This window comes from Protopterus annectens, chromosome 9.part0 (assembly GCF_019279795.1).
Source record: "Protopterus annectens isolate FY-2018-M chromosome 9.part0, PAN1.0, whole genome shotgun sequence".
Taxonomy (NCBI): Eukaryota; Metazoa; Chordata; order Ceratodontiformes; family Protopteridae; genus Protopterus; species Protopterus annectens.
In genome coordinates, this window is record NC_056743.1 from 670,615,837 (window position 1) to 670,630,101 (window position 14,265).

Below are 14,265 nucleotides of genomic sequence, written 5' to 3' on the forward strand. Positions count from 1 at the left end.
GTGTCGCACATAAGGCAAATGAAGCTCAAGAGAACCAAATCCAGGACTACAGGAAGCAGCTAAGAGTGCATCCCTTTTGTGCCAAATGTAGTGGTTATAACGTGAAATGATCTAGGTAGAGGTAAAAGGTCAGTGGAAAAATTAAAAACATGGTACAAAGACAATGGATACTGCACTCCAGCAGAGGACAGTCTGCTTTTCACACACAGTTCACCAAACCTTTTTAATGAACACACAGACTCTGAAAGGAAACCACAAAAACTGCAAATACTAGCACTGGCTTTCTATTGGCACTCTATACTCTGAGATACAATAATCCAGGAGTTCTTCATAGAAAGCTAACTACAACAACAGATACAACTGGCACTGTACTCACAGGTAAGCACTAGGCTTGTTGCCCTTGTAGGCTAATTAAGCCTAGCCAATTTCCCTCTTCAATCAACTCTGCATTCCCATAGTTTTGTGGAAAAGAAAACAGTTACACCATCTGTAGTGCTGCCTTACGAAAAAGTACAGTTGTGTACACTTACCATAAATATAGATGTTCCAGTGTATTCACTGCTGCAGTCATTACATTTGGGTAATCTGCTGGCAGGTTGCCCTCAGTTGGCCTGAATTCCAAAGTCTTGGGTCCTGCGTCGGTTGCTGTCTTCTCTTCCATGACGTCAGGGGTATAAAACATGCAGCCGACGCCATTTCCTTTAGTATTTCTTGCCCCCGATGTCAGGTGCCCCCAAAAAGGTAGCAAAATTATACACACACACATATATATACATATATATATATATATATATATATATATATACATGCATCAATATAAACTTTACCTTCATCTACAAGCAAATACACCACATAGGTTGTAGAAGATAGAGAAGGAAAGATAAACTTCAGAATGACAGGGGGATGGTGGGAGGGTAACCTGGACTGCAACAAGTGAATACACTTGAACATCTATATTTATGGTAAGTGTACACAACTGTACTATGTTCTTCGTGTTTCACTGTTGCAGTCATTACATTTGGGTAGAATCCCAAAGTTATGGTTGGGAGGCTGGAGCTAAACAGCATTAGGTGCGGCTAAAAAGCCCTACAGCACTGCAGTGACAAAGCCTGCAAAGAGAGAGAGAGAGAGAGAAAGAGAGGCAAATGGTAATGCTTTGTAAAGGTGTGAACAGAACTCCAAGTAGCAGCATCTAGAATGTCTTTGGTTGGTACTCCTCTGAGAAAGGCTGCTGAAGTAGCTGCAGCTCTGGTGGAATGAGACCTAATGGCTTGGGCACAGGTTTACCATGGTGTAAGTAGCAGAAACGGATGCAGTGGCTTATCCACTTTGAAATTGTCTGCTTTGAAATAGCCTTTCCTTCTGATCCTGCAGCATATGACAGCAGTAATTGCTCAGTTTTTCTTAGAGCTTTTGTCCTGCTCAAGTAGAATCTTAGCTGTCTGTGTACGTTGAAGGAATGCAGAATTCTCTCCCCCTTGTTCTGCGGATTTGGATAAAAAGTTGGCAGATGAATTGTTTGGTTAAGGGCCACACTGGAAACCACCTTAGGCATAAAAGTAGGATTTGTCCTCAGACACCCCCTGTCTGGGTAAAATATGATAAAAGGCTCTACACAACCATGAGGGCCTGTAGCTCTGAAACTCTTCTTGCTGAAGTAATTGCTAGTAGCAGAGCTGTTTTCCATGATAAGAACTTTAGATCAGCGGTAGCAGCTGGTTCAAATGGAGGTAGGGTGAGCTTTTCCAACACATAACTGAGGTCCCATGCAGGTAATGGTGATCTTCTAGGAGGCCTTACATTTTTGGCTCCTCTAAGATACTGCTTTAGTAAAGGATGAGCAAAGATTGGTGGCTTTGTATTGTAATGAGCCGAAATGGCAGAGGCATGGACTCTGATTGATGAGAAAGATAGGCCTTTGTCAAGCATCTCAGTTAAGTATTGTAATATCTGAGGAATATTTGGTTCTGCTGTATCAGTTCCTTGTGCTTGATTCCAAGCACAGAATCTCTTCCATTTGTCAGCATAAGATTTTCTAGCACTAGGCCTTCTGGCTTCCAAAATGACATCCATCACAGCTTTACTGAGAGGTGTTGTTTGTATGACCACATGATTAGCCATGCTGCCAGGTTGAGAGTCTGTAGTTGATTGTGCAGGATCTGATTGTTTTGCTGGGACAGTAGTTGTGGTCTTTGAGGCAAGGTCCAAGCTGGGTATTGAGCCAAGTTCCTTAGGATTGGGTACCAGTACTGGCATAGCCAGTCCGGGGCAATTAATATCACCTTTTTCTTCTCTTGTCTGACTTTTAGGAGGACCTTGGGTAGAAGAGGCAGAGGAGGAAAGGCGTAAACTGATAGATTTTGCCAACTGAAGGATAGGGCGTCGACTTTCCATGCTTCTCTGTGATAAGTCCTTGTGCAGAATCTTTTCAATTGATAATTTTGAGGAGAGGCAAATAGAACTATGTCTGGGCTCCCCCCCATTTCTCTATTATCAAGCTGAAGACTTGTGGATTTAGTTTCCACTTGTGAGGATCCATAAGGTTTCTGCTTAAATCGTCTGCCAGAGTGTTTTGTTTTCCTGGCAGGAATTGAGCTTGAAGATGTATTTGGTAGGTCAAAGCTGTGTCCCACAGTGCCATGGCTAATCTGCAAAGGGGGTATGAGTGTGTGCCCCCTTGCAGGTTTATATACCACATGACTGTGGTGTTGTCCGTCTTTATCAGTAGTTGTCCTGGATGAAGTAAGTCCTTGAAGGCTGTTAGGGCATTTTGAACAGCTAGCATCTCTTTCTGGTTGATATGTAGATGCATTTGTTTTGGTGTCCATAAGCCCTGAATGCATCTTCCTGTCATGTGGGCCCCCCAGGCATAATCTGATGCGTCTGTTGTTAAGGTCTGGCAGGTAGGGGGTAGAGTGAAGGGCAGTCCCATGTTTTGGTGACATGCCTTTACCCACCATAGAAACTCCTGTTGTAGGCAGGGAATGAGAGGAATCATTGTTTCCAGACTGTGTGAATGTTGACTCCATAAACTTTTTAGGTACCATTGAAGTTTCCTCATATGCAGTCTTGCATATGGAATTAGTAGGATGCAGGATGCCATGAAGCTCAGAGCCTGCAGAATTTGCCTTGCAGAAAACTGGGTTTTTGTTGCCATCAGTTTGAAGTAAGCAGTCAGTTGCCTTTGCTTGTCTGGCGTGAGGTAAGCCATCTGGGCAGTTGTAACCAAGCTTGCACCCAGGAATTTTATCTTTTGAGAGGGTACCAGTTGTGATTTCTTTTTGTTTATTGTGTACCCTAGGCAAGTTAGAAGCCTTTTTACAAATGCCAGGTGTCGAAGAAGAGTGTCCTTATTCTCTGCTTGAATGAGACAGTCGTCCAAGTAAGGATATATTTGTATACTTCTTTGTCTGCAAAATGCAATTACTGGTGCCAGGCACTTTGTAAAGACCCTGGGTGCAGTAGATAAGCCAAAGAGCAGTGCAGAGAATTGGTAATGCATTAAGCCAGCCTTGAATCTGAGGTATCTTCTGCATGATTGTCTTATTGGGACATGCAGGTATGCCTCTTTTAGGTCTAAAGTCACCAGCCAAGCATTCTTGCCCAGCATGGGCAGAAGCTGCTGCAAAGTCAGCATTTTGAACTTTGGAATGTCTAGGTATGTGTTCAAAATCGATAAATCCAGTATTGGCCGCCAGGCTTTGTCCTTTCTGGGTACCAAGAACAGTCTTGAGTAAAACCCTTGTCCTTTTTCCTGTTCTGGTACTGTCTGAATGGCCCCCATATCCATGAGGGACCTAACCTGTTTCTGTGCCTCTGCCTACTGATTTTTTTGGCAGATCTGGCCAACCATTTGCCATTGGCAGAGTGTGGAAATGGAATCTATATCCCTGTGATACGATGTTCAGTACCCACTTGTCCTGGGTTAACTGCCAATTTTGAGCAAAAAGTGCTAATTTTCCCTCTATGGGTGCTGCCAAAAGATAAGTGCTTGGTGTAGGCAGAGGGAAGTCATTGGGATTGCTTTCTGTAGGTTTGCGCTTTATCTCCTCCAGATTTGGAGGTGGAAGTGCCCCATTGCTTTGACCTGTATGAATCTTACACCTGGTATCTGGAACCTTTAGGGCGTCTGGATTTGCCCCTTTGAGCTCTGTCTGACACAAGAAAGGACCAATTTTTTGTAGGCCAGTGTCTACTGAATCTTGGTGGCTGCACTTGTAAGAAGTCTTTAACAGTTTGCATAGACTTAGCTTTGTCTTCCATTTTCTTTAAAACCTCTTCTGCCTTAATACCAAACAGAGAATCATGCTGTAAAGGTGCATCTAGCAATTTAGCTTTAACATGATCAGGCAAATTTTGTTCTTTTAACCAGGCATGCCTCCTAATTACAGATCCAGTAACTGCGGCCCTGCAGGAGGCCTCTAAGGAATCAAAATCACATTGCAACGTATGCTTTCCAACTTGTTCAGCTGCATACAATAAGTCCTGCAATTCTTTATTTTCTGCACATTCTGAAATCAACATAATTTTCTGTTTCGGCAATCCCATAACATGTTGTTGGTACTTAAGCATATGAAATTGACAGTTTAAGGCCCTGATTGCCAAGGTTGCAGATGTATAAATCTTTTTTCCCCATCTGTCTAGTGCCCTAGAATCTCTGTCAGAGAGGGTAGGATTTTTTGCTGTTGAGGCCTCAACTCCCTTTGGACCCTGTGAAATAGTTTCAGGATCAGCAGCAGGGTTTCTAAATAAAAATTTATGAGAGTCAGGGACCCTGTAATATCTGTCAGGCTTACTGATAGCCGGAGGTAAGGAGTCAGGGGTCAAGCTTGACTCCGAAAACACATCATCCACAATGTCTAAAACAGGGGGAATGGCTAAAGGCGTGTGCTGAGGGAGAAGGAAATCCCTGAGCCTCTTTTTTGATTCTGAGAAGTCTTGACTTTCCCAGTGAAAATGCTCCCTCAAAGTATGCAAGGTTTCTCCAAATGAATAATCCTCAGGAGGAGATGCAGATGGAATAGACTCCTCAGCATCAGAATCCTCATAGGGAGGTATAGATAATTCCTGATCAGAAGAGGAATCAGAAGAAACAGAAACCTGATCTGAAGATTCATAATCAGTGTCTTGCCTAGGCCTCTTCTCTGGAGGGGGATGGGTACACCCCTGATCAAGGTAATAAGGTCTTCAGCCACTTTGATCATCTATTTTTTAGGCATAGAGGCCTGTGCACGTGGCTCATGCGTCAGTTTTCTAGTTTTAGAAATTGCTTTTGTCTTTGGTTTTGCAGCTGTCAGTTTGATATACAAATGTTGAGGTATGAATACACCCTCAGAAGCCGGTGCCTGCTCAGTGGCTCCGGACCCATCCGAGGGAGATACATCCGTCAGTCCAATACCTTGAGTATCTTGAGGCATGGCAGACTCCACATGGGTGTCAGTAGAGGCCTGCGACTCAAAGGTTGTGGGTATCAGGGGCTGAGAAAGCGCCTCACTGAGTCCTGGCGGCTGGCTTAGGAGAAGCTTCGTCGTCGGTTTTGGATCTCGACTGCCTTTCTCTGTCCTTTTGTTTGCATTTTTTATGTACTCCGGTAATCGGATTGCTATCCGACGAATTTCTGGGTAGTTAAATCTGTTTCCAAAATACTTTGATGCAAAAATATACCGACACTTAATAGTGCGTTGGTTAAATCTAGCACAAAACCGACAGCCAAGCACGTTGTGATCAGGGCCTAGGCAAGGAATACAGTATAAATGGAAATCCTTATGAGGTATTTGCTTCCCACAAGTAATACAATTATTAACTTTTTCTGTCATCGGTAAAACGCAAGAAAAAAGTTTCCCCAACGGGATACTTAGCTTTAGTGAAGACTTCAGTTCTGAAACTCAAACTCGAATATTTCAGTAGTCGGCTGACCAGCACTTGCAAAATGCTTCTGCTTCGGGCACCGTGCGGCAAGAAAGACTAAAGAAAATGGTGTCGGCTGCATGTTTTATACCCCTGACGTCATGGAAGAGAAGACAGCAACTGACGCAGGACCCAAGACTTTGGAATTCAGGCCGACTGAGAGCAACCTGCCAGCAGATTACCCAAATGTAACACGAAGAACATCACACTCAGAAATCAATGCAACTCTGAGACAGGTAACACTATCAATGTTTTAGCTTTTGATAACTTCCCTTGGAGCAAAGGTTATGTTTAATGATAAAATTCAATGAACATAGGAAGACAAATTCTGAAAACCTGTTCTACTCCTTTTACATCCAACATTAATTTGCAGGACATAATTCTAGGCAATACAGATGAGCAAATTCCCATTTGCAAACAAACTTCAAAGTACAAATGATGAAGCTGCAGTTGGTACTTAGTATATGAAAATAAAGCAATGCTTCAAAATGAATTAGAAGTTATGTACCTACCATAACGTTCCATGTTAGTTGTCTTCTCTCGCCTTCTTTCTTGCTGGATGGGTTCGGAGCCGATCCTCGGCTCCGACTCGGCACTTGCTTTAGCTCGAGAACTCCTTTTACCAGCTCGAGGCAACCCTATATCCCATGATGCAAGGCGGAACTACCTCAGATCTCGTTTGGTAGCTAACTTACCCTGCTAAAAACTATCCTAAAAGAATTAGGAACAATGGTTCCTAAAAGAAATCCTCCTAACAACGCACCGGAGGAAACAATCTAATAGGAACTCTCCAAGATCTGTCCAGGCCAGGGGGAAGGAGGGAGGGACGCAAGAAAGAAGGCGAGAAGACAACTAACATGGAACGTTATGGTAGGTACATAACTTCTAAATGTTAAGTTGTCAATCTCGCCTTCATTCTTGCTGGATGGGACCGTCCTAGCACCTGTATCCCGGGTGGCTCAATGGAACAGACTCTTGAGAACTGTGGAACCAAAACTGGCCCTATCTCTAGAGGCCAAGTCCAACTTGTAATGAGAAACAAAGGTATGAGGCGTGGCCCAAGTAGCTGCTGCACAAATGGTATCAATGGGTAGTCTATCCTGAAAAGCTGCAGAAGTGGATAGACTCCTGGTTGAGTGTGCTTTAGGCTTAGAAGATAGCTGTTTGCCCCTGAGAGAGTATACATAGGAAATAGTGGAAGTCAACCATCTGGATAAGGTCACTTTAGATACTGGAAGACCTATCCTGTTTTCTGCATAGGAGACAAATAATTGGTCCGATTTTCTGAATTGTTTAGTTCTATGCAAATAGTACCTAAGCTGACGATGGACATCCAAAAATGCAGTTTCTGTTCAGCTCTGTGCGAATAGTTTGGGAAAAAGACTGGTAGGTCTATAGATTGGTTAATGTTGGTTTGAGATACGACTTTGGGAAGAAAGGAAGGGTTAGTTCTTAATGATACCCTGTCCTTATGAAAAACCAAATAAGGGGAACGAATGCAGAGAGCTTGAATCTCGGAAACCCTTCTTGCAGAAGTGACAGCCAGTAAAAATATAGTTTTCCAGGTCAATAACTTCAAAGAACATGAAGCAGACGGTTCAAGGGAGGCAGTATCAAGGATGCCAACATTAAGTTCAGATCCCATTGCGGAGGAGGATGCTTTATAGGTGGTTTTAGGAGGAAAACTCCTCTGAGAAAGGCCTTGCATAACCTATGAGACAATGTTATTGTCATGCAGGCCAACATGATACTTAGAAATAGCAGCCAGTTGTACTTTGACTGTAGATGACGAGGATCCTGAATGAAAAACCTCCGCCAGGAAATCTAAAATCGAATGTACAGGAGCAGTAAAGGGGTCAATATTTCTGGAATTCGCCCAAATAGAAAAACGTCGCCACTTGCTAGCATATACAGTCCTAGTGGACGACTTCAAGGAAGAGACTAAAATGTCTCTGACTGAGTCCGAAATCATCTGTAGCCTGGCTAGGGTAGGAAGTGGAGCAACCAAGCAGTGAGGTTGAGAGAATGAATGGCCCGGTGCTGCTGACCCGATTGGTGGATCAAGAGATCCGAACTGGGTCCAGATGCCAGGGCTGCACCAGAAGATGACGATGCAGAGACGGAAACCAAATTTGTCGAGGCCAATATGGGGCAATGAGGATCAACTTGGCTCTCAAAACGGTGGCTTTCTGAATGACTTGTGGAACCAAGGGAAAAGGAGGAAAAGCGTACAGAAGTCCCCGGGGCCAATCCTGGGTTAGAGAGTCTCTCAGAGGTTGGCCTGGAAGGGGAAAGAGAGTGAAGAAATCGGGGCACTTGTTGTTTTGAGGAGTAGCAAAAAGATCGCAACAAGGAGTGCCCCACTTCAGAAAAATCTGATCCACTACAGATTGATTGAGAGACCACTCGTGAGGCATCAGAATGGATCTGCTCAGCCTGTTCGCTAATAGGTTGGACCTGCCGGGGATGTGCGTTGCTATCAGAAACCGCTGAGAAGAGATCGCCCACTGTCAAAGTCTGAGAGCTTCTCGACATAATGGATAGGACCTGGTCCCGCCCTGCTTGTTGATGTACCAGACTACGGACATGTTGTCCGTCTGTACTGTAATAGTCCCCGTGGGAAGAAAGTCGTTGAGGGCTTGCAACGTTAAAAGCACTGCTCTCATCTCCAGGACATTTATGTGCAGATGGTATTCTATGGGTTGCCACGTCCCGTGGACCATCCTGCCCTGATAATGCCCCCCCCCCACCCGATCAGAGAGGCATCCGTAGTGACCGTGGCAACTGGAAGAGGGGGAATAAAGGGTCGGCCCTGATGAAGAAGAGGGGAAGATATCCACCAGTTCAGATGAGCTCGGCACGACTGTGTTACCAAGATTTCGTGCCTCATCGGGAGACTGTGGTACGACCACTGCGTGAATAGCATCCACTGCAGAAGACGCATGTGGAAGCGAGCCAGTGGTAGAAGAACAATGGCCGCAGCCATAAGACCTAGAACCTTCAGTATAAATCTGGCTTTGATCTTGTTGCTTTGCAAAAGAAGCCGAACAAATTTTTGGATGTCCAGAATTCTTTGATCTGTTAGTCTGGCTAACATTTTGACGGTGTTTAATTCTGCGCCTATAAAGGTGATAGATTGGCAAGGCAGCAGAGAAGATTTTTCGAAGTTTACTGAAATTCCCAAACTCCTGCAAAGCTGTAGAGTGTAATCTCTGGACTGAAGGAGCTGACACTTGGTGGTGGCGGAGAGGAGCCAGTCGTCCAAATAGGGAAACACCTGGAATCCTCGACGTCTCAGATGAGCTGTGACCACTGCCATGCATTTGGTAAACACTCTGGGGGCTGAAGTGAGGCCAAAGGGCAGGGCTCTGAATTGGTAATGACTGGTCCCTAGCCGAAAGCAGAGAAACCTTCTGGAGCGTCTGTGAATCTTTATGTGATAGTACGCATCCTGAAGGTCTATAGAGCACATCCAGTTGTCCTTGCCCAAAAAGGGCAGAATGGACTGAAGCGTGACCATCCGGAATCTTGCCTTCTTGACAAATCTGTTCAGATTGCTCAGGTCTAATATTGGTCTCCAATCTCCCGTCCTTTTGGGGACCAAAAAGAATCTGGAGTAGATGCCGGATCCTACCTGGTCTGCTGGCACAGTCTGGACGGCTCTTTTTTCTAGGAGCTTTGAAACCTCCTGTTCTGCCAAATCCCTTTGACCGGGTGAGATGTCTGGAAGGGATTGTAGAGGCACGGAAACCTTTTGAAGGGGATTTTGTAACCCTCGGATATAATCGACTGTACCCACATCTCTTGAGATAGGGATTGCCAGGCTACTGGGTACAGCGAAATCCTTCCCCCGACTGCCTCCAAGGGTGGACAGTCGGGCAACACCTCAGGGATGCTGAAAGGGCTTCTCAGGAAGAGACTCCCTGTTGCCCTGGTTCTGAGGACCCCCCCCTGCCTCTAGGGCGGCGTCTATTATTGTTACCCCTCTGCCTCTGGGGGTAAACTGACCACGTGTGTCTGGTGTAGCTCCTTGGGCTTTACGGAACCACATCTTCCCCCCTTCTGACCCTTGGGGTATGGTCTAGAAGGAGTGGAAAACTGGACTCCAACGGCAGAAAGAGTTTTACCGTCCTGCTCACACCTGGTCAAGGTATCCTTCACCTGAGGTCCGAACAAAGCCGAACCATCAAAGGGGGTATTAGTGAAGGACGCCTTAAAGGGGTCCGCAAAATTACAAAGCCGCATCCAGGCTTGGCGTCTAAGAGCAACTCCTGTGCCTGCGGCCCTGCTCGCTCCGTCGGCCGCATAGGATATGAGCCGCATGGAGGAGTTAGATATGGAATTCAGGATAGCAAGCTGCGAGGCAATCTTTTCCTGAGCCCCAGCAGCAGAAGGATCCTGGACTACTTCTCCCAGTTCCTTGAGAACATCTCGTTGAAGCCTGGTGAAGTGACAAAGATAATTCAGCGAACGCATAGCAAAGGTCGCTGAAGAAAACATCCGCTTTCCATACCTGTCCATGGTCCTAGAGTCCTTATTAGGAGGATGGACAGGTACTGAAGGATCCGCCAGTTCCTTCTTAGTGGCAGCCGCCACCACCATAGCATCCACCGGAACACCCTTGGAAAGGAACTGTTTGTCCGATGGGGCCGTAATGAATTTGGATGGTCTTCTGGGGACAGGTTCCACAGAATCTGGAGCCACGCCTTCGAGCCACTACCTGCATAAGTGGGTCGAAGGCGGAGACACCCAGGAGGTGGAAGGTCGGGATCCAAAAGCCTCCAGGTATACCGACTCATCCTCGGAGGGGTCAATGGAGGGCCAATTCCCCCTCTGTTTGAGGAGCTCAAGGATGTCTGAAAGAGACATCCTCAGAGGGGGACCGTGGGGAACCCTCCGACTCATCTAAGTCGGTATCAGATGTAGTAGACTCAGGGAAGTCTGTGTGTTTCCTCTTACATGTCCTCTTCCGAGGGGGTTCCCCTGCAGGATCAGGAGAAACCTCGGAAGAGGAGGAAATTCCCAGTGGGGAAACCTGGGGCGATGGATCCCTGGGCCTGTGAGCAAGAGGCTGGCAAGAGGCATCTGCAGGCACTGAAGAGGGAGGAGCTAGAGGATGGACCGTTGACCAGGCTCAGAGGCCAGGACACTCCTCATCACCTCAAAGGCTCCTCTCCCCGGGAGGCCGGAACACACCCGCTCCGAAGAAACAGGAATGGCCGGCTCCAAAGAGAGAGAAGGCTCCGAGGCCGATGTCGGTGCCGAGCTTACCAAAGCCGAAGCCCCGAGAGGGAGAGCGGGGTCGGACAAGGGTCCGATGCCACTAGCCCCCACGGAGCCGACAGTGGAAACCCGACGACCGGATCCCTCCAAGGAAGGTCTCAAGGAGGAGATCGGAGCCGAGGACGATGGAGCCGAAGGATGTATCAGCTCCGGCATCGAAACAGTCGCTGTCCCGAGAAGCTCCGGCTCCGAACTGCGGTGTGGAGTCGGAGGAGGAAGTTCAAGGATTGGGGCTATAGCCGAAGTCTGTTGAGACGGGCTATGGAGCATTTGGGCCAGTGCCTGAGACTTCAACAGCCTGCTTACCACCCTCTCTAAATCGTGGTCAGACAGCCTGGAAGATCTCGAAGATCGGCTCCGATGGCTCCGCTCCGACAAAAGAGGAGACCCCAGAGCCGAGTGGATACTCAGTATAGAAGGGGACCGGGATCTCTTACGGGTCGAAGCCATCGGAGCCGAAGTCCCTTGAACCCCAGATGGAGCCGAGGATATCTCGGCTCCGATGCTGGATAAAGTGTCTGCTCCAGCCGGAGCCGACAAGGCCACAGTAGTCAGGGTGTCGGAGCCGGTCGGCGCCGAACCCACTACTTGCAAAGAAGATGTATCGGCTCCAGCCGGAGCCGATGTCGGCTCCGACGGAGCCGGAGCCACCGAAGGAGGCTTGGACACTGTAGCCTGAGCCTTCGGTGGTTTAGGAGGTTTTCCTGACCCTAATTTAGGAGGAGAACCTTCAGGCTTAAGTAAGCCTCGGAGGATGAGTTCATTCCTCCTTTCCTGCAGGACTCTCTGGCTAAAAGCATGACATAAAGCACAGGAGTCCTGCAGGTGCAAAGGCCCCAGGCAATAAACACAAGAAGTGTGACCGTCTGTCAGAGACATTTTCTGACAGCACTGGTCACACTTCTTGAAGCCTGAGACCTTGCCTTCTTTTGACATCCTAGGAGGATGGAAACACAAACAATCCCAACAAACACACAAATTAATCCCTTACACAAACACACAGGAAGGGAATAACCAATGGGGAATTAGGCCTGACTAAAAAAACTTTAGATAAAAGATTATAAAAGGTTTAAAAACAAGGGAATAGGGTGGGCTGTAACTAACTACAGACTAAACTGACACTAAAAGGGAAAAATAAACCCCTAACTACACTTTTTCTTATTTCACAAGAAAAAACTTACCTCAGCTGGCAAAGGAGACCTCTTTCGCTAAGCGGCAAACGAGATCTGGGGTAGTTCCGCCTTGCATCATGGGATATAGGGTTGCCTCGAGCTGGTAAAAGGAGTTCTCGAGCTAAAGCAAGTGCCGAGTCGGAGCCGAGGATCGGCTCCGAACCCATCCAGCAAGAATGAAGGCAAGATTGACAACTTAACATCTACAACATTCAACTATCCAAATGTAGTGCATCATTCTGCTGTTTTTAACAAGTCTGGTCTCTTATTCACTACTCTTCAGAGAGAGGTTCTACATATGAGCACAAAAAAGAATATGCATGAGTGGTCGAGAATAGTGCACACTGTGAAAAAATATAGCCATAGATAAAACAAACTGAGATGTGGTACTTGCAACACTACCTGCTGCTGTTCGGATTCCCTTCTGACGTAATGCAGTATCTGCTGCTCTGTAACAGGCATGTGCTCAAGTATGACCCGAAGTCTTATTCCCATCACTGTGGTAAGCCAGTTCACAAGAGTAGGGTTTACATCCACTGACATGAGTCGCTGTTTACGAAAAATGTAACATAAAAACATGTTAACATGATGTTTAAGCATTACATGCTGTACGACAATAAAAACTCCAACTGCTGATCACCTCTAGCACTTCACAGAGGACATAGGGAATAAAATGCAACTGCAAGTTAACCCTAGTGCGTCAAAAGCAGCATGATAAACAAGAGATCCAGCCTTAATACATGGCTGGTTCAGCATTTCTTCTTTGCCAATCAGAATTCTGCATCTTTTCAACAACATTTTGCATTCGGGGACATCTAACTTAGTTGGTTGATACATTCTGTGACATAATCCTCTGGCTAAGTAAGTATGGACTTCACAGAGCCAAACAATTCACTACAACCCACCATCAAATACTGACCTGCAAATTGAGAAACAACTATACAGATTTGATACTGCACTGTTAAGTGGTAAGAATATGCACTTTTCTGCAAGGAGAACTCCAATAATGGCTGCTGACAGAAGAACTCCCTCATTAAAAGGGAGATATCAGGAAGGTATTTCTGACATGCCAAGGACAGACCGCTAGACATCAAGCCATAAGTGAAAAAAAATGTTACATGTTGCATCAAATGTTGAGAAACATCCTTAATGGGGTGCCTGGTTGGGAATACATCCCAACCAGTACTGCCAGAATGGAAGAAGGTGCAGGATCACTTCAGGCTATAGGTCAAATAAATTTCCTAAAAATCAGTCTGACTCCATAAGCTACAGTTGAGACAATATCTGTAGAAGGTGTGGACAGAGGACCAAGCAGTCTCAATATAAATATCTACAACACATACACTCTTGAGATTAGCATTGGCAGTACCCATTGCTCTGGTGGAGTGGATTAGATCGCAGCATTTGCCAGGTGTCAGCTGGATTAAAGATGGAAAATAATAATGTTGCTGGCAATTTACTGGGAAAGTCTGAGGTTTGCAAATGCCAATCATTCTCTCATCTGGGAAAAAGGAGATAAAGAGTTAGCCCACCCTCTTTAAACTTATGCACCATCCTCAATCAATGCCGTAAATCCAGGGTGTGAGGGGAAGCCACAATTCCACATGTTCTGCCTTTGCAAGAGAATCTGAAGAATGAAAGAATTCACTGGTACAGTGAAACCTCAAATCTGAAGAATGAAAGAATGCACTGGTACAGGGAAACATCCTAAATCACCTTCAAGAGGAATCATTAATTTATGCTAAGGGAAACACGGTTCTTGTGAAAGACAAGATATTGTTTTCTACACATGCTGACATGAAACACCAAGAAGCAACACACAAAAGTGATGGCAAGAAGCTAAGCAGGTAAGCTCTGTGAATCCAGTACTTATGCACAGGGCTAGAGGCCTGACTTGGAGTGC

General features: G+C 46.0%; 1 protein-coding gene across 6 annotated transcripts in view; it reads right to left on the reverse strand.

The window, feature by feature from the left end:
• The window catches only part of BAG6 (BAG cochaperone 6), a 2,260,316-nt gene that overhangs the window by 447,868 nt on the left and 1,798,183 nt on the right, over window positions 1–14,265 (reverse strand). For all 6 annotated transcript variants that reach the window (XM_044083264.1, XM_044083261.1, XM_044083265.1 and 3 more), the window contains one exon: window positions 12,765–12,911. In XM_044083264.1, the coding sequence (XP_043939199.1) occupies window positions 12,765–12,911 (147 nt within the window). The remainder of the gene's footprint in view (window positions 1–12,764; window positions 12,912–14,265) is intronic.